The sequence below is a fragment of the Camelus dromedarius genome, chromosome 24 (genome assembly GCF_036321535.1).
Source record: "Camelus dromedarius isolate mCamDro1 chromosome 24, mCamDro1.pat, whole genome shotgun sequence".
NCBI classification, from domain to species: Eukaryota; Metazoa; Chordata; class Mammalia; order Artiodactyla; family Camelidae; genus Camelus; species Camelus dromedarius.
Window position 1 is genome coordinate 7,696,066 of NC_087459.1, and position 17,193 is coordinate 7,713,258.

At 62.2% G+C, this 17,193-nt stretch overlaps 2 protein-coding genes across 2 annotated transcripts; both read right to left on the reverse strand.

Annotated features, from left to right (window-relative positions):
- Positions 1-2,061: 2,061 nt before the first annotated feature.
- Positions 2,062-3,933, reverse strand: C1QTNF8 (C1q and TNF related 8). The gene is made up of 2 exons (XM_010996908.3): positions 3,514-3,933; positions 2,062-2,853 (listed from the first exon to the last, which is right to left on the reverse strand). Exons 1-2 carry the CDS (start codon positions 3,893-3,895, stop codon positions 2,303-2,305), a joined length of 933 nt encoding a protein of 310 aa, XP_010995210.2. The 5' UTR covers positions 3,896-3,933; the 3' UTR covers positions 2,062-2,302.
- Positions 3,934-8,372: 4,439 nt separating this feature from the next.
- On the reverse strand, positions 8,373-14,374 carry TEKT4 (tektin 4). The gene is made up of 6 exons (XM_010996907.2): positions 13,786-14,374; positions 11,611-11,681; positions 11,090-11,233; positions 10,204-10,426; positions 9,372-9,526; positions 8,373-8,609 (listed from the first exon to the last, which is right to left on the reverse strand). The coding sequence occupies exons 1-6, from the start codon at positions 14,317-14,319 to the stop codon at positions 8,393-8,395; spliced, it is 1,344 nt and encodes a 447-aa protein (XP_010995209.1). The 5' UTR covers positions 14,320-14,374; the 3' UTR covers positions 8,373-8,392.
- Positions 14,375-17,193: the final 2,819 nt, after the last annotated feature.

Below are 17,193 nucleotides of genomic sequence, written 5' to 3' on the forward strand. Positions count from 1 at the left end.
TGGCCTACAGCAGCACACAGGGGTCTGGGATCCCAGTCAGGGTGCGAGGGGAGACTGGGACCTGGGAGGACAGAGGGAGGATGGGGTCCTTCCAATCCCCCATAGACCCCCACTCCTGTTGGGGCACCACTGTCTCCAGTGGAGCCCTCCCTGCTGCTGCAGCCCCGTTAGTGCTCCGAGGAGGCTCCTGACGCCCTGCTGGTTGCCAAGCGCCCTGGGCGTGACCAGCTATCCCAACCATAAAAGGACACAGACTAAAGGGCCAAAGTGCAGCCTCAGGTTTCTCGGCCCAACTCAGCTTCCCAGGGGGGCCATGTCCTGGGGTGGAATCCCACCGCCCTCCAAGTACAGAGCTGGCCTGAGACCCAGACCCTCATAGCCCTCAAGGGCCAGGCCATGGGTGGGCAGCTGTGGGTAGACATCCGCTGGGCAAGACCCATCTTGGTCCACGGGGGATGCCTCCTGCCCAGGAGGCTGCAGGTCCAGGCCTCAGGGTGGGCTGCTGGCAGAAAGCCCCCTCCCCCTATAGACAAAGGGATCCAGCAGACCCTCCCCAGTGGGAGCCCCCTCTCCTGCCCCTCCTTTGTCCGGGGACACACTGATGGGGGGGACAGCCCAGCCCATGGTGTGGGGGCAGCTCCCAGGATCACACATGCTCAGGGGTTCTACATACCCTTGCCAGGCCTCAGTTTCCCCACCTTCAAGGGTGTGGCCTCTGTCCCAGGACAGGAAGCCCCAATCTGTGTATCTGGGAGGGTGGTCCCTGCTGTCCATAGGTGGGTGTGGAAAGTTCCTGGCTCCAGCCTTACTCAGGGTTGATGTTCCTGAGGGATAACTGAGTTCCGTGGAGGCAGGGGAGGGTCTCTATGTTCCTAGCGTCTCCTCCCCCTGCATGGAGATGAAGGTGTGTGTGTTTGCAAAATGGATGAAGGGGCCTCTACCCCCTTCTTGCCTCTCCCCATCAGCTGACCATTATCTGGAGAAGTCTGTCCAGGCCATGTGGGGGCCCCAGCCAGTCAGAGATTCATCTCAGGATGGGCTGGGCTCCTGCTAGGAGGGAGCGGGGCAGGGCAGGCTGTGACAAGGAAATAGGACCAGCCAGGCCAGCAGTCTTTGGGCTCGGGACCCCAAGGTGGCTGAAGACCAAAGAATCCCCTATGCCTGTCTAGCCCCCATAAGCCCCGGCCAGTTCAGCCCAGCCAGCCTGCAGCTCCAGCCCCCTCAGTGCAGCCCAGGACCTCGGCCAGCTCTGCGGGTGCTGGTGATTCCAGACGCTGCTCCTGCCAGGGCCCTGGAGGCCTCACTGCCCCAGAATCCTCACTCGGGAGGGAGCAACCCAAGGAGGAGATGCCAGGGGAGGTCCCAGGAAAGAGGCAGCAGGGGATGGGGACACAGGGGCTAGACAGAAGGTCCCAGAGTGGCCAGAGGGCACATAATAGGAAAGGAACAGACTCATAGTGGACATGAGGGCGGGGAAGCCTGGTGGCTCCAACCATGGGTGGACAGAGGCCTCCTGGGATGTGAGCATGGCCAACCTCCACCTCCATCTGCCCGCAGGGACCAGGCTACCCAGCTCGCTGCTCATCGCCACCAGGCCCAGCTTCAGCACATCTAAGTACATGGTGATACTGTCAGCATTTGGGGCCCCGCAGGCTCAGGTACACATCAAGATGTGAACTTCCTCCACCTTCCAGCCCGTTCCTGAAAAACAAGGGGATGCTGGGAGCAGAAAATGGGCCCAGCAGAGCTGGCTGCATGTTCACCAGAGGATGAGTCACACCTAGGCTGGGGCCAGCACCCCCCAACTCCACTACATCCTGTCTTGTGGCCTCTGCTGCCCTCTGACACCCTGGAATTCAGCCTGTTTCCTGCTAGAGTCTAGAGTCGGCTCCAGGCGGGCCAGCCTCTGTGTTTGACCCCCTGGACTCTCCAGTGTCCAGCCTGGTACTCAGTAGGCGCTTTGTGAAGGTCTCCACGGCGGTGTTGCCTAGCACAGCCTTTATAAGCAGAATAGGTAGCTCAAACACAGGGGCAAATTCCACTGCGTTAGAAGTGCCCCCCCGCCGCCCCTCATGTGCCCAGAACACAGGTCTGTTTCCCGAACCCTTTGGTGTGAACACTCAGTCAGCGTCCGCCCCTACCACGGCAGGCCTGGTTTGTCTTCCTGCTCCTCCCACATGCCTGGCGCTCAGCTCAGCACCTGCAGGCAGCGCTCAGTCACTGCTGGCACTGATCTCAGCTGGGAGGGCTCAGGGGTGAGGGCCACCAAGGGCTGGGCATGGCACAGGGGCGTCTCCGCAGGCTAGAGTTCAGCATCTGGCTTGACCAGGTGGCCGCTGAAGGTGATGTAGAGGTCGCCATGCTCACCGTAGATGGCGTTGTCGCGGTCCCGCTGGAACATGCGCACCCAGACAGTGTCGCCAGTGGCCAGCGACAGCAGCAGGCTCTGGGTCTGCATCACGCTGCGCTCGCTGGGCTGCGCGTACAGCACAGCCGTGGCCTGCCGGTTGCACATGATGTGCAGGTACGTCTCCTTATAATTCCAGGTGTGCACATTGAGGCTCAGGAAGTAGACACCAGGCACAGTGCAGAGGAAGCGGCCGGAGGCCAGGTCAAAGGCACCATCCAGGTTCACCAACTCCGTGTCAAAAGGCACAGCCTGGAGGGCGTCGGAGCTATGCAGCCCCTCCCGCCGGCCCACCGAGAAGGCTGCGTAGGCGCGCTGGCATGGGGTGCCTGGTGGCCCCACCTGCCCCTTCTGGCCCTTGCGGCCCTGGAGGCCCTGGGAGCCTGGCGGGCCCTCCTTCCCGCTCCTGCCTGAGCGACCTCTGACCCCTGCCTCGCCCTTCTCACCTGCAGGGGGCAAGGGGAAGCTGCCAGTCAAGCTTTAGGATCCAAGGTCAGATTCTCCAGCCCCTTGGCCTTACCAGTGACCTCACCCTTCCGAGCCCCAGTCTCATCTGTCAGGTGAGTGCTAACCCGCCCTCACACACTGAAGTTGTGGCCCTTCTGGGACAGTGGGGACAGTGGGGTCAAGCAGCTTCCAGAGGAAGGGTCTAAAATGGGCTTTGAAGGACAAGAGGGCTGGGAAGTTGGTAGCCAAATCCAAGTTCAATGTGGCCTCCGGGTGGTGCCCTCTTGGAGCTCAGCCTCACTGCCCTCTCCCAGGAAGATGCTGCTCATGTGGCCTCAGGGACCTCAGCCCCCTCTTCTGCCTCACCCAGGGGCTGGGCCAGCTGCCAGCCAGTGAGCAGGATTAAAGGGAGCCTCAGGCTCCACTCTGTTCACAGCCCCCTCCCCAGGCCACCTTGCTTCCCAATTGTTGGGGTGGCCAGAGGGCTGAGGCCTTCACAAGGCTGCGAGGAGCAAGGAACAGCCACTCGGTGTGTCCCTACTCCAGGCCCCAGCCTTCCCAGAGCCTACCCAAATCAAGGCCTCTTCCCTGTGCTTCTCAGTGTGGGGTGTTCCTGTAGGGACAGGGTGGGGAGGGGCTGCCTTTCCAGGGACACTCACCTTTGAGGATTGAGATGTTGATGGTCGGCTGCACTCGGGGCAGGCGCACCCACTCGTCTCCATCACTCCTGTGGGCAAACGAGCCGGGAGCAGCTGGGGGCCAGGCTGGGCGGCAGCAGTGCACACACGGCCGGCGGGGCAGCCCCAGGCCCGGCCAGGCCCCTGCAGGCAGCACCAGGAGGAGCAGGAGGGCAGGGGCTGCCATCTGGGCCAGAGTCTGGTAAAGGGGACAGGAGGGGAGGGAGAAAATGGGACAGGAAGACAGGGAGCGGAGGGGGCATGTAGGAAATGCCCCAGCTGTGCTGCCTTGTCTGTGAGAGACAGTAGGGAGACCAGGGAGCTGCCTGGGTGGGGATGGACCATTGGGACCAGAGAGCTGCATCCTGGCTGGCCCTCCTGGACACTCAGGTCCCCACCCCAACAGACATCACTAATGGATCCCCACACATTTTCACCTGGACTGGATGCCTCAGAATCCTCCTCAACATAGCACTTGGGGATCACTGCTGATCCGAGGGGCCAGCACAGGGGACCACTCACACTCACCCTCCCAGGGCCCCAGCAACTGGCCAAGGCAGCCCCACTCTGTCTGAGCTGGCACATCCAGGCTCCTCTTCAGAGGCTGCTCCCTCCTTGCACCCTACCTCTCCCCAGGGCCGGGGCCTTCATTCTGGGCTATAGCAGGCACCCTAACTGCCTGCAGTTGGGGAGTCCTGGTCCCCAAAGCCCCCATGACTGGAGACCCAGCACCCAGCAGATGCAGGGGGAGCAGTGAGGGGATGGGGGCTGTGAATCAGCCCTCGAAGGCCCCCACCCACCTGGACCAGGCAGACTCCTTGGGGAGGGGCAGCTAGGCTGCTTCAGGGAAGGGTAGCCTTGCCCCCCGCTGCTCCCCACCTCAGCAGCTGGGCCTGGGGCCCAGGTTGGGTGGGGCCTTGCATGAGGCACAGTTTCTGCCTAGCTAGGCAGAGGGTGGCACCCACATCCTGACCTCCCAGTGGAGGGAGGGCAGCAGGGGAGGCTACCCTGTGTGGCCCCCCACCCAGCAGAGGGGAAGAGGATCTTTAACCCTTACCAGTCCTGAGCCTCCTGCTTCTACCTTCTCTCCCCCGGGAGACCCTGCCTGACACCTGGCCATCCGTGCCAGGTGGAGGCACCACTTTCCAGCTCAACCAGCTACTGCAGGGCCCTGGGTGAGCTCCACATAGACCTGGGCCTAGTTCCCCCGGCAAGTGGGCCCTGTCTACCCTGGTCTCCCCATGGCTATATCCCAGAGGCTCAGCCAGGTTTGGTCTCCAAGGGCAGGCATGTGAGGTCGGGTCCTCACTCTTCCCTGTAGCCTGGTCATGCTGGGCAAAGACCCAGGCCCTCTCCTCCAGGAAGCCCTTGGGGACTGCAGCCCAGGGCGAGGTCCCTCCTCTTATATAGTGGGTCTGAGACCCACTCCCAGGCTGAATTTCCCTGGCAAATGGGAATCTTTCTTTCCACTACCTTTCCCTCAGAGCCCAGCAGACCCTTACCTGCCCCTCTAACCACACTGGACCCTGCAAGACCCCCTTGAATTCCTCCCGTGGAGGGATCCGGCAGGAGTGACTATCTCCTGGGGATCCCACCCCATAGGCAGGGCTGTGTTGCTGAGGCCCCTGGAGTCTGGGGTCCCAGGCATTCTGGCCACGTGGCCCTGCCCAGGGTGGCTGTGAAGACCCTCATCCACCCCCACACACCCTGTTACCATTTCACGATCCGGTGCTGCTGTCTGCCTGGCTGTCTCCGGCGTCACTGCCCCAGCGGCTTGTGAAAGAGCCCTTTCATGCCTTCCCCAAGCGCCCGTGGCTTCCCCCTGGGCCATCCAAGACCAACAGGCCTCAGGCCAGCTTCAGAGCTCCCAGGCAGGAGGCTCACCGGGCCCCACTGCCCGCCGCCCAGCCTGCCCTCTGCCCGCCACCTGCCGCGACTGTGCAGTCCTGCCATGGGAGCTCCAGGGTCCTCCTGCCACGTGTGGCTCTGGGGACCTGGGGCATCTGGGACTGGCTGAGGGTGGCACCATGAGCTGACCACCGTCCTCCAACTGGGGTGCAGCAAGTGGAATCCTTAAGGGGGAGTCGGGGAGGTTGGAGCTGAGTCTGAGTGGAGACTGGTGAGGTGGCTGGAGACCAGAGCAGGGGGAGACGCCTTCCTGTCTCTGAGTGGAACGTGAGGGCTGGGCCTGGCAGGTGGAACCCTGGAGAGCCACGTGTAACCAGGCCCGTGGTGAGCCGGCCCCAGCTGCACCCTCCCAGTGTCACGCTGCCCAGTGGAGTGAGAGGCCTGCTCTGACACCCTGTTGGAGGCCCTCGGCGTTCACCCAGCTTTTGAGTGGATGAGAGTTGTGTCCCTGGGATGCCAACCCCCCCCAGCAGGAATGACTCACAGTGTCCTCAGGCAGTGGCGGGTGGGGGCTGTGCCCACACCAGGGCCTGGCCTCATCCTCCTCTGGGCCTGGACAGCTGAACACTAGGCCTGGGGCAGGGTCTGGCACCTCCGCCTCTGAACATGGGGACGTGTGATTCCCTGGGAAGTGTCCGCAGCTATCCCCGTCCCCATCACCACCACCAAGCCAGGCTGCCTGGCTGGGAAAGGCACCAGAGGTGGCCTGGGGAACTGTGGCCGCCTTACCGGGAAGGCAGCTGGGGCCGGTTCACTCGTCTCTGCCAATCTGTGCACAGCCCAGGGGCCAGCTCTCCCGTCAGGCTCCCCTCGCCAGCCCTCCTCACTGATGACCAGGGAGGGGGCAAGGACAGAGGTAGAGGGGGCTCTGCTTTTGGGGGTTCCCATGCCAGGCTAAGGGGAGTGGATTTTATGATGGCTGTGGGCGGAGGACCACACCAGCTGGAGCTAGTTCCCAGACATCCACCCCCTACCCGCCCCCACCCCCTGGAGATGACAGCTCATACTCCAGCAGGGCTCAGCGGCCCCTATGCCTTGTCAGCACTGTTGGAATCTGGATTCAAGTGGGTCTGACTCTGTGTGGCCTAGATGCAGGCTTCTGCAGGCACCACCCAGGGCGGGCTAGCCCAGGCTCCTGCGGGAGTCACTGGGCCAAGGAGCGGGCTGGGGGCTCCTCTCTGCCCACCCTACTGTTGTCTCTGGGGGCTCCTGGGGCTCCCAGAGAAAGGCAGACACCAGAGCTCTGCTGCCCCCTGCATCTGAGCCTCAGTTTCTCCACCTGTAAAATGGGCACTAACGGACTAAGAAGCAGCCAGTGTCCCCCATAGTGGATGGAAACACCACAGGCTTCCGCCATGCTGCAGGGCCCTCATGTCCCTCCCCCGGCAGGGGCTGAATCCCTGCTGGTGGGTGTAACCATCTGTCCTGGCTTCAGGCTCCCCAGGGAGACTGATTCTCCAGCGTGACTGACGCAGCCAAAGCCTCAGGAATTTGCTGTGTGGCCTGGAGCCACCTCTCAGATTGTTCCAGGGCCTGGTCATTTGTCTCTACATGAGGACAAAATTTCCCCTCTCACAGGTGGCCATGAGACAATGCAGATAATGAATCCCCGGCTGGTGCAGCGGCCCCTGGGGACCATGCTGTGCCCTCCCAGCCTGTGGAGATAATGACCTTCACACAGCACCCCACTTAGCTCCCCATCAGCTGCCACTCTCCAGGGGGCTGGGACGAGGAGGCCCTCAGCGCTGATGGTGACACTGCACAGCCTGCCTCGGCCTCGGGCGATAATGGGGGTCTGACGTGCATGAGGCGGAGTTATTAGCCTTTTTAATGGATGCTTCCCACTTCCTGTTGATGAGCTGCTGCGGGGGGTCGAGGTGTAGGAGGGTGGACAGTGGTTGAGAGCTTGTCTGTGGGGCTTGAGGGGCACAGAGAGAGGGCCTCATTGCCACCCGCCCCTCCTCAGTGCCCGGCCATCCTGGAGGAGGCCCCGATGCTGCGTGCAGGGGGGCTGCAGTTTTGCCCAGAGCCGTGGACACAAGGCGAGGGCAGGGTGGGGCTGGGTGGGCAGGTGGGGGCTCTGTGGCCCCCCTACACCCTCCTGACTCACTTGCTGAGTGAATGCAGGAAGAAACAGTGGAGCACAGATGCTCCCCGGGAGACATCACTGAGGAGCCACATGGTCCCCTTCTAACTTGGAACATACTCTGTCCCACCCTGGTTGGGCTCCCTAAACTCACTGGAAATTTATGAACTTGAAGTTACTTGAAATGGTTTAATAAATGGGATGAAGGTATAGACAGCAGAGACATCTATGAAACAGTACACCTTGGAACTTAAAAAAAAAAAAAGGGAGGGGTTGGACAAGGAGCCTGGCCACAGAGGTGACCAAGGCGGCTGAAGGTGGAGGCCCCCTCCAGCCCTGACCCCGCCTCCTGGCTCAGGGTCTGCCCTGAGTGCCGGCCCTGTGCTGGGTGGGGTGGGAGGCAGAAGTCCGAGGTCCTGTCTGGTGCCCTCAAGGGGCTTGGAGGCACTGCATGGACACCCGCAGCCCTGGGGCCAAGTCCCTCAGGGCAGAGCCGGGCCAGCAGTGTGTCCTGACACCTCTGCTCCAGGCTCGCCTCCTGCTTTCCCGCTAATGGGGGAAGTGCTTGGCCGGCCTCAGGTGACAGCATCAGGGCACGAGGAAGAAAAGGAACAGGGCTTCAGTTATCACTGTGGTGACCAGAGCTGTGATGAGTGATGGGGGGGCCTCGACTGCCCTTGGCTGACCCCTCTCTCCAGGTGGCGACTGGGTGGGCCCCAGGCTCTGACCCCTGGCCTCCCATGGCTGAGATGATGGGATCCACAGGTAAAGCCCACCTGCCCAGGAACAAGCCCCAAGTAGAAAGCTCACGCGTTCTTTATTTGAGTAGGGGGACTGGTCCCTGCGCCCAACTGGATGCCGACACTGTCACTGGTAGCCAGCCAGCTGGAGGACGGTGGGGTAGCGGGCACGGTGAGTCATGCACTTCTGGCGGTCGATGAAGAGGCTGTTGGTCTTGATGGCAATGTCCTTCTCCAGGCTCATACGCGTGTCCTCCAGGTTGCGCAGGGACTGCTCCGCTTCCAGAAGCTTCTCTCTCAGTGTCGCCAGGGACAAGTTCAGCTCCTCCACCTCACTCACCAGCCTGTGGGGTTGGGAGGGGCCGGTGAGCTGGGACTGAACAGGGATGCCTGGCCAGCTGAGGGGGAAGGTGAGGCCCAAGATTCAAAGTCTGGGACCCCTGGTGGGGGGCCCTGGCCAAGACACTAGGCCACAGAAGGGCCACAAAAGGCTGGAAGGGACACCCAGCAGCCCCGGGGAGGGGGCTGGGCCAGGACGTCACACGAACTTCTATTCCTTCTGGTCTTGGTCCCTCAGCTCCAGGGGCAGGCCCCAATTTCCTGAAGGAATTGAGGGGCAGGAAAGGAGGAATGCCCAAAGGGGGCACTTCTGCTTACAAGGGTGACCGGGCGCTTAATAAATTGGAAAAACGGAAGATGTGACCCCACCTACACCTCAGGCGGGAGACGTGGGTCCACTGCGACATCAGAGGTGTGAAGAGCCGTGAGCAGGGTGGGCAGGGTGCCCATGTGGCCTAGGGGCCTTGGCCTCCCAGACCCGGAAGGCCTCACCAGGGAGGTCACACAGCATGGGGGGAAGTGGGAAGTCCCCCTGACACTCAGTGTTCCCCAAAGAGCATCCAGCGTCCCGTCATGCTGGGGCAGGAGGGGGGATGTGGGAACCCCAAGTGTGTAAGGCGTGCTTGCTTGGGCCCAACATCTTTCCTCTTCACGTCTGCAAGGCTGTGTGTTGGGGGGTTAAGGGAGCCCCAGAGGCAGGTGGATGGCATGTGGACAGTGGATGGTGACTGGGCCCAGCCCAGAACAGCCATGGCAGCGGCAGTCACCTAAACTGGGCAGAGTCTCGGCACAGCTCCACGTTGGGCCGCTGTGAACGCTGGTACAGGCGGGTCTGGGACACCTTCAGAGGTGCCTCCTTGTCCCTGATGGCCTGCTTCAGCTCTGCAACGTTGTGCTCCTGGTCCGTGATCTCCTGCAGTGTCTGCACACAAAACAATCTCCATGGGTCTCCGCACCCACCCCAAGCCCTGGGCCATGTCAAGCAGGTGGCCCTGTCTGCTGGCTTGGGGGGAGGTGTGGAGGGAGGGAGGATGTGCATGGCCACCTCTGGCCTCCCATCGGCACCCAGAGGGCTGGGGTGGGACAGCAAAGCCTGTGGGACAGCAGCTCTGGCCTGAGAGCCCCTAGCCCCGGGGTCACCAGCTCCTGAGCCTGGTCAGGGGTTGAAGAGACAAAAGCAGCAAAGGTCACCCTGAGAGCCTTGGGTCAGAGTCCTGCCAGGCCAGGACCAGAACCGGGGACACCCAACTAGGCAGCGGAGCCCTTCCACCTTCTTGCACCTTCATGCCTCCTGCTTGCAACTGGTCAATCACTGATGGCAATGCCACCAACCCCAAATGTCACTTGGTTTCCCAGGGAAGAGCGGCGGCCCTGCTTCTCGGGTCCCTCAGGATGGGCAGGCAGAGGGGGAGCAGGGGCCAGCCCAGGTCGTGACCAGGGCATAGTGGCCAGTGAGGCGGGAGAGGGCTGGGCTATGCTCTCTGAGCCTGGTCTTTCTCTGTGGTTAAGGACCTCGGCCTCTGGGGCTGCCCTAGGCGTGGCTTGGTGGTGGGCTGGGCGTGGACTGACGTGGGTTGGGTGAGGCCAGGGCTGCCCCACCTTTCGTAGATGCTGCTCCAGCTTGTGGCGCGCATCCTCCAGCTCCTCACAGCAGCGCCCGAAGGCCAGGTTCACGGCGTCACACTGTAGCCGCAGGTCCTCGGCCGTGTCCTGCAGGATGCAGTTGATGAGCTCCCGCAGGTTGACTGAGGCCAGACGTTCCCGCTCTGCGCGGTACAGGTTGTCCTGGGTGAACTTGGCCCAGGTCTCAGGCGTGGAGGCACTGCGAGTGGGGAGTGGGCCGGCACCGCAGTTGGTGGGGGTACCTGCCAAAAGCTCTGGTGCCCACCAGAGCCTTCCTCGCGCCCCCTACGCCCAGTGTCCCTTGCGCCCCAGCACAAATGACCAACCCCAGTCCTAGTGTCACCCCTTGCCCCCACGTCCCGCCAAGCTCCCCATGCCTCTCCGTGCGCCCCTCCACGCGCTCCCTGTGCCTCTTGTACCCCCAGCTCTGCCCCGCTATCCCGCGCCCCAAGTTCTCCCAGTGTCTCTCATGCCTCCTGAATCCCTCACTTGGTTCCCGCGCCCTGTGTCCCCAAGGGCTGAGCTGCGATGAGCGGTGGCTGAGCGCCCCCTGCCGGTTGCTTGCGGAGCTGCATGTCAGCGCCCCTGCTTCCGGCCACCTTTGAGTCTGGGTCCTGCTCCCTCCGCAAACCCCAGCCCCTCTAGTGAATTGTGTGTGCTGGGCACTTGCACAGGGGTCCTGCTCGCCTGTCCATTTTTAGGAGCAGAAGAGCTACACAAGGCCCCCCTGTGGTGAGGGCCTCGGGGAGCCCCTGTCCCCCGCAGGTGTGGGCTAGGTGGAGGGGCGTGAGAACAAGGGCGGGGGACAGGGCGATTGGGAACACTTCCTAGCGGAGGGTCCCTGGAGGGGCTGGGGGCCCACCTCTCCTCGAATGTGGCCGAGTGCGGGTAGAGCTGCACCTCCGTGCTTTGGTTGTGGTAGCGGCAGCAGGTATCATCGATGTTGTAGGCCTCCACCTTGTCAGACCAGTCCATCTCGCAGGTTTCCTTGTGCTCCCTGTTGAGCCTGGGGGAGGCGGGCAGTGCCTGCGTCTGTGTGGGAGGTGGGAGGGGAGCTGGGCCCACCCAGGAGTTGGGCAAGGCAAGGCCTCCCAGCAGCAGGGGTGCCTCATCTGCCCAGGGTGGACCCAGAGATGCTGGCCTGGGTTCTCAATGCCAAGTACTTTCTGCTCCCTCCCACCCTCCCTCCCATCCCTGTGCATAATCTTCCACCCCCCTGCCCAGTACCCCCACCCAGTTCCACGCTCCTGGCTGTGACCCAGGACAATCCCTCACCTCTCAGAGCCACAGGGCAGGGTCACCCTGACTTCCTGCCCATAGCTGGCCTGAGGGGTGGGGTTAGGGGTCATCCCGAGGGCAGCCCTGGAGGCTGCCTAGACCCACCGAATCTGGTTCACTGCCTGCATGATGGTCCTCTTCAGGAGCTCCTGAATGTTCCGGATGAGCTCGGCCTCCTGGGGGAGAAGACCCCCATCCTTGGTGAGGATCTGAGGTCTGCCAGATCCTCACCGCACCTCACCGCCCACAGTCAGCTTCCTAAAGGGAGGGGCTGAGATTTGGGGCAATGCCCCAGGGAACTAGGGCCTCAGCCAGCACCTGACCCCTGCTGGTGGCCTTGGGCCAGATGCCCACCTTGTTGACCCCCAGCCTCTTTCCTGGAAATGGGGGACAAGCCCAGCTTTCTGGCTGGGTTTAATCTGGGGGGTTGAATATCCTCACTGCTGTGAGTCTTTTCTTCTGGGATGATGGGAGGGGCACCTAGAGGTGGTTCCCACTTGCAGGGCACTCAGCACCCCCTGGGTTCTGGGGGCCATCCCTGCAGCCTGCCCAGGACACTGAGGGCACCAGCCTGCCCCTTGGCTCCTGGATAGACAGGCAACAGCCTCCGAGGACTCTGGCAACTGGGAACCGGGAGCTCTCCCAGGGCTGCACCTTGGGGCCTTGGGCTCAGAGAGGCCTTCCCCACAGGGGAAACTCGGTGCTTCTTCCTACTACCTTGACAGTTCCATTTTCTGTGTAGCAACAATGCTTTCCCTTTGATTTGAATTTTCGCCTCCATCCGGCTCTAAACCCTCGTGTATTGGAGTCTGACCCATAGGTCTGTCTCCCTGTCCCGGCACTGTTGTCATCCATGTACCGCTGGGGGAGGGGAGGCTGGCTCAGGGTGGAGGGGTTGTTCCTGGAGCCTTGGGAGGTTCTTGAGCAGCTGAATGTGAGGGCGAGTGGCAAGGGGCAGAGGGTCGGCCTGGGGCCAGAGGGGAGTCCAGGAGGGGGAGGGGAGACACTTGAGGTTCTGGCCTGAGTTTGGGGGATGCAGGGATGCAGGGGATGCCTGGGCTCCTGGGCTGGCTGTTTGTCTCCCCGACCTCTCATGAGTTCCCACAGCCTGCAGCCTGTTCACAGGTGAGGCTCTGAATGGCGCAGGAGCTCTGCCCTGCCAGGGGCAGGGGCCTGGCCTGGCTAACTGCCTGATCCTTTTGGAGGCTGCCCCAAGGACAGGTCCTGCCAGGTTCAGAGAGGATAAGGCTCCTTGTGAGATGCCTGTGGCCTCCAACCCACCTTCACCCCATCCACACGTGTGCTGTGGTCTGTGGCTGGATTTCCAACACAGGCATCAGGGATGGGGGGTGGGGCGTGGTGGGCTCAGCCTCTGGGAACTCAGGGTCAGGCTTAATTTGCATGACCCAGGGTGACCAAAGGGACTGTTCAGCAGGTGCCAGGATCCAGGGATGACTAAGGGACCGCCCAGTGGGTGGTACAGGTGCCACCAGGACCTGACCAAGAGGGTCTCCCCTTGCCCCACCTCAGGCAGCTGCTCTTGGGGCTCAGCTCAGTCCCTTCCTGGTTTTCACGGGGGACTGTGGAGGGGTGTCAGGGCTTGGGGGAACCAGCCAGGCACCCCCCCACCTCAGTGGCCTCTGACTATCCCATCCTCAGGCAAACATCCCAACACTCATTCCAGATGTGGCTGCTGCCATGGCCAGGGCCCCGCCTCACCCCCAGGTGTGAGCCTTAAAAGGGGAGGCCCTGGACACTGGGCTGGGACAAGTGGACAAGCACCAAGATCCAGCCCCAGCCCCAGCCCCCAGACGTGCTCAAATCCCCATGCTGGGACCTGCTCCCAGGCCATGGGGCCCCCAACCCATCATGTCGTGGCTGGGTCCAACTTGCAGGGAGCCCAGCCTTGCCTACAACCCGCTGTAAGTCCCAGGCTGTGGGCAGGTCAGACCCACACCCTCCTGGAACCAGGGACAGCACCTCCTTCCTGGGCAGCCTGAGCCCTGACTTGGCTCCCACCCGGGGCTACCCAGCACCTAGTTGGTTCCGGTCCCTGACCAGCCACGTGTCAAGGTGCAGGAGCAGGCATATGGACTTATTAAATTTATTTGTTTCTCAGTGCCTGGGCGTGTGCCTGGGCACATGTGCTACGTGTGCCTGTGTGTCCCTGCGTGTGCAGCCACACAGTGCACGTGCACCAAGGTCTCTGCCAGCCAGGTGGGGGCACACACGTGCCCACCCTCGGCCCAGGGGAGGTAATGGGACCGGAAGGGGTTGAACCTTCAGCAGCTCCATCTCCACGCAGTCGCGCACGAGGTCGGGGTGCTGGCGGCGCTCCCGGCATTGCAGGTTGTCGGTGGCGATGGAGAACGGCACAGCCGTGGCATCCAGGGCACGCTCCAGCCGCTGCTTCTGGGCCAGCAGCAAGTCAGTCTCTGCAACCAGCTCTCCCACCTGGAGCTGCAGCTCCGACTTCCAGTAGTGCATGTCCTGCAGGCGTTCGCCCACCTTCCTCGTGGAGTCCTTCTGTGTGCGCTGTGCCAGCGCTTCTGTCTCGGCTGCCAGCTGCTGGCTTTCGTGGCGCTGCCTCTCTGACTGGTCGCGGTCAGTGAAGGCCTGGTGGTAGCGGGCATAGCAGTTCTGGAACCACTCATCCACCAGGTACTTGGCCGTGCGGAAGCCGGCGGTGGCCAGGCCCGAGGACGTATGGGCGCCTGTATTTCGGGCCACATCGTACAGCTTGCGTGGCAGCTGGCATGCCGGCATCGTCTGCGGGGTGGGCTCCTTCGTCAGGAGTACATCCGTTTGTGCCATGGTGCCACCTGGGCACAGGTTGGGGGGGGATGGAGGAGGGCCACTCAGCACAGTCAGCAGGGCAGCTCTGGCCACTCTGTTCCCAAGCAGGATGTGGCTCCTGGTCTCCTGGAGACAGGTATACACCAAGCCTTCCTGTTGCTAAGCAATGGGGCCCCCTCCCCCACCTCACAATGACCTTCTTAAAGGGCCAGGTGGGCCCCAGCCCCACCTGTCCTGGCCATGTCTGGCACCTACCTGGAGGAATTGCACCCAAGGTCAGGCCCTTTGTCTCCTGCTTCTTGTCCCAGTGGATTGCTCCCCTGGGGCACACAGGTGTCTTTAATGGGGAGTTGAATTCAGCCTTCACTGGGTACCTGGAATCAGAAGCCTAAATCTTCCTCACATGGAGGAGGCAGGTCTTGTCCTGGAGACAGTGTCTCCAGGGCCACCCAGAGTTGGGTTCATGTTTCCTAATCTCCAGGGGTACATCTGCAGGTGTCCCATCCTGGGCAGGGAGCGTGAGTGCCTGGGCGATGTCCAACATGGCCAGCAGAGGGCACCATTGGCCACAAAATGGTGTGTCTCGATGGGGAGGGGCAGAGGCTCCTTCGGTTCTCCTGAGTCAGTCCAGCTGGAATCACTCTGGTCTGGATGACTGCTGCTCCTCCTGCCCTGACTCCTCCCATGGGACCCTCCAGTCCTCAGCAGGACATCTGCACCCTGCTCCCAGTACAGCCCCATGTTCCCTGCCCCTTTGCCTCTTTCACCACTGCCTGGTTCCCCGCTCAGGCCTCAGGAGTCCCCGGACCTCACTTGGCTGATGGCATTTACACCACCCACCACACAGCATGTGCTTCATAAACATGGACTTTGGACAGCAGCCAGAGACCTCTCCCATCCCAGAGCCCACCCTTGAGGGCAGGTCAGGGGACCCCTAGGGCTGGCAGTCTGAGGAACACCCTTGAGCTCTCTGTGCCTTGGTTTCCCCAGGTGGCAGCAGACATACAGGGGTGGGTGGGGACCTGCAGCTGGGACCACTGTCCACCTTTTATTAGAACCTACTCTTCACACATCATCTTTCCCCCATGGCCAGAGCAGAGTGGACCTACTGGGGTCTGACCCAGGAAACCAGCCAGAACACTTGGGGCTGGAACCAAGCTCCTTGACCTTGGAGGACTCTGTGGTATGGCAAGTGGGCCGGCAGGGGGCTCTCTTCGCGTGGGGGTCCTGTTCTAACTTGCCCCATGACAGGACATGGTCCCCAAGGCAGGAGCCCCAGGCCAATCTGGCCATGACCTTGGACAGCGGCAGACCCTATGGCCTCCAGCCTTCAGTCCAGAGGTGAGTGGTATTTCTGGGGTGAAGATGCCTTGGGACACCCCTTAGGTTGGAATCCGGCCCTGCCCTTTACCACTGGCCAGACAGAAGCCTCCCCCACCCCATCCTCAGTTTCCCCATCCAGGGAGGGAATGGGGTTATACCGGCCACTGCATGAAGCTGCTGTGGACATGGCCTGAGTAGAGACCAGTAAGTGGCTGGCCTGATGCCCGGTGCTGGGAGTGACCAGTACCCCACTGGGCCCCTCCCACCCCACACAGCTCCCCCAGCCTCTCAGGGTCTCTGGGCGTGAATCCCCAGTCAGGCCCATTGCCGGGACCACTGTGAGTGAGGCCTGTGTAGGTGAATGGGTCCAGCCTCGTATCAGGGTGCAGGAGCGGGCGTAAGGACTTATAAAATTTATTTGTTTCCAAATTGCATTTGCATGGAGAAAATTGAGTCTCAGGACATGCCGGGATTGCCCAGTGCCCTTCTCCCCGGCAGCGTTCAGACAGCAACTCAGAGCCTGCAGTGAATCTGCAGGGCCCTGAGGCCCCAACCCCCCTCCAGACTCTGCTTGCCTGCCCCCAGGATGGGGCGCTACCTTTCTCCAAGGGCAGCTCTGCAGGACAACCCCTGCGTGCTCCTCCCTTGAGGTCAGCTCCTCTCATGAACCCTCCCCAGACCTGGGCCTGAGCCTGCAGCCCAGAGCCCAGATGCTTTAGGGTAAATGGCGGCAGGAGGAGGGAGAGGGTGGTGAGGTCATGATACCCCTTCCTGAGAGCTTGCCCATGGGCCTCTACCGGCACCCTCAGGCCTCCTGCTCCTGGCTCTCTTGGGCCCCCAAGCAGCTACTCTCCCTTTGTACAGAGAGCACACTGAGCCCCAGACAGGCAGCCACCGGGAGGCCGCAGGCAGAATTCTCACACAGGCCACCTGCTCAGCATCAGCTCCAGGGCCCAGAAGTGGGAGCAGCAGCTCAGAGAGGATGGGGGGTCCCAGAGGTTTGGGGGAAGCCCTCCTCAGGAAGGGGGCAAGGCCAGGGTCCCCAGCTTGGGCCTTCTGTACCCCATGGCTGGACCTTCTGACCCCAGGATCCCCTTTTATGACTCAGAGTAAGATAGGTACCTGGGCCCCTAGCAGTTGGGGGTAGGTGTATAGGTAGCTGGGGTTCCCAGAGGGTGCTCTGCCTCGATAGAGCCCTGGGGTCAGGACCCAAACATGGGGAGGGCAGGGCTGAGGTCATCCTGGCTATAGTTGGGGCTCCTGGTGGTGGAGGCAGGGGCAGGAGCAGGGGCAGGGGCACATCTCCATTTTGGGTGTCCCTGTGACAAGGATGATTAGGAGAGAGGGCCCACCTGGGGCCTGGAGGATGGTCTGGAGGCCACCCCAAGCTCCCAGCAGGTGTCCTGCAGCACCTGGCTCAGGCCACCCTGGAGGTGACTGCAGAGTGTGATCCCGGCTGTGCAGAAGGATGCCCGGGACTCTGCACAGCCCAGAAAAGGCATCCCCCACCCTGTCCACTTACAGAGGGCTCAGGGCCTGAGGTTCCACCCCATACAGGGCTTACACACA

Coding starts and splice junctions, on each gene's coding strand:
- C1QTNF8 (XM_010996908.3), bottom strand. CDS start 3,895: ATGCAGCTCTCTGGTCCCAATGGTCCATCCCCACCCAGGCAGCTCCCT. Junction 2,854..3,513: donor CAACATCTCAATCCTCAAAG/GTGAGTGTCCCT, acceptor TGCCCCCTGCAG/GTGAGAAGGGCGAGGCAGGG.
- TEKT4 (XM_010996907.2), bottom strand. CDS start 14,319: ATGGCACAAACGGATGTACTCCTGACGAAGGAGCCCACCCCGCAGACG. Junction 11,234..11,610: donor CAGGCAGTGAACCAGATTCG/GTGGGTCTAGGC, acceptor CGCCTCCCCCAG/GCTCAACAGGGAGCACAAGG. Junction 8,610..9,371: donor CGAGACTCTGCCCAGTTTAG/GTGACTGCCGCT, acceptor CCAACCCCACAG/GCTGGTGAGTGAGGTGGAGG.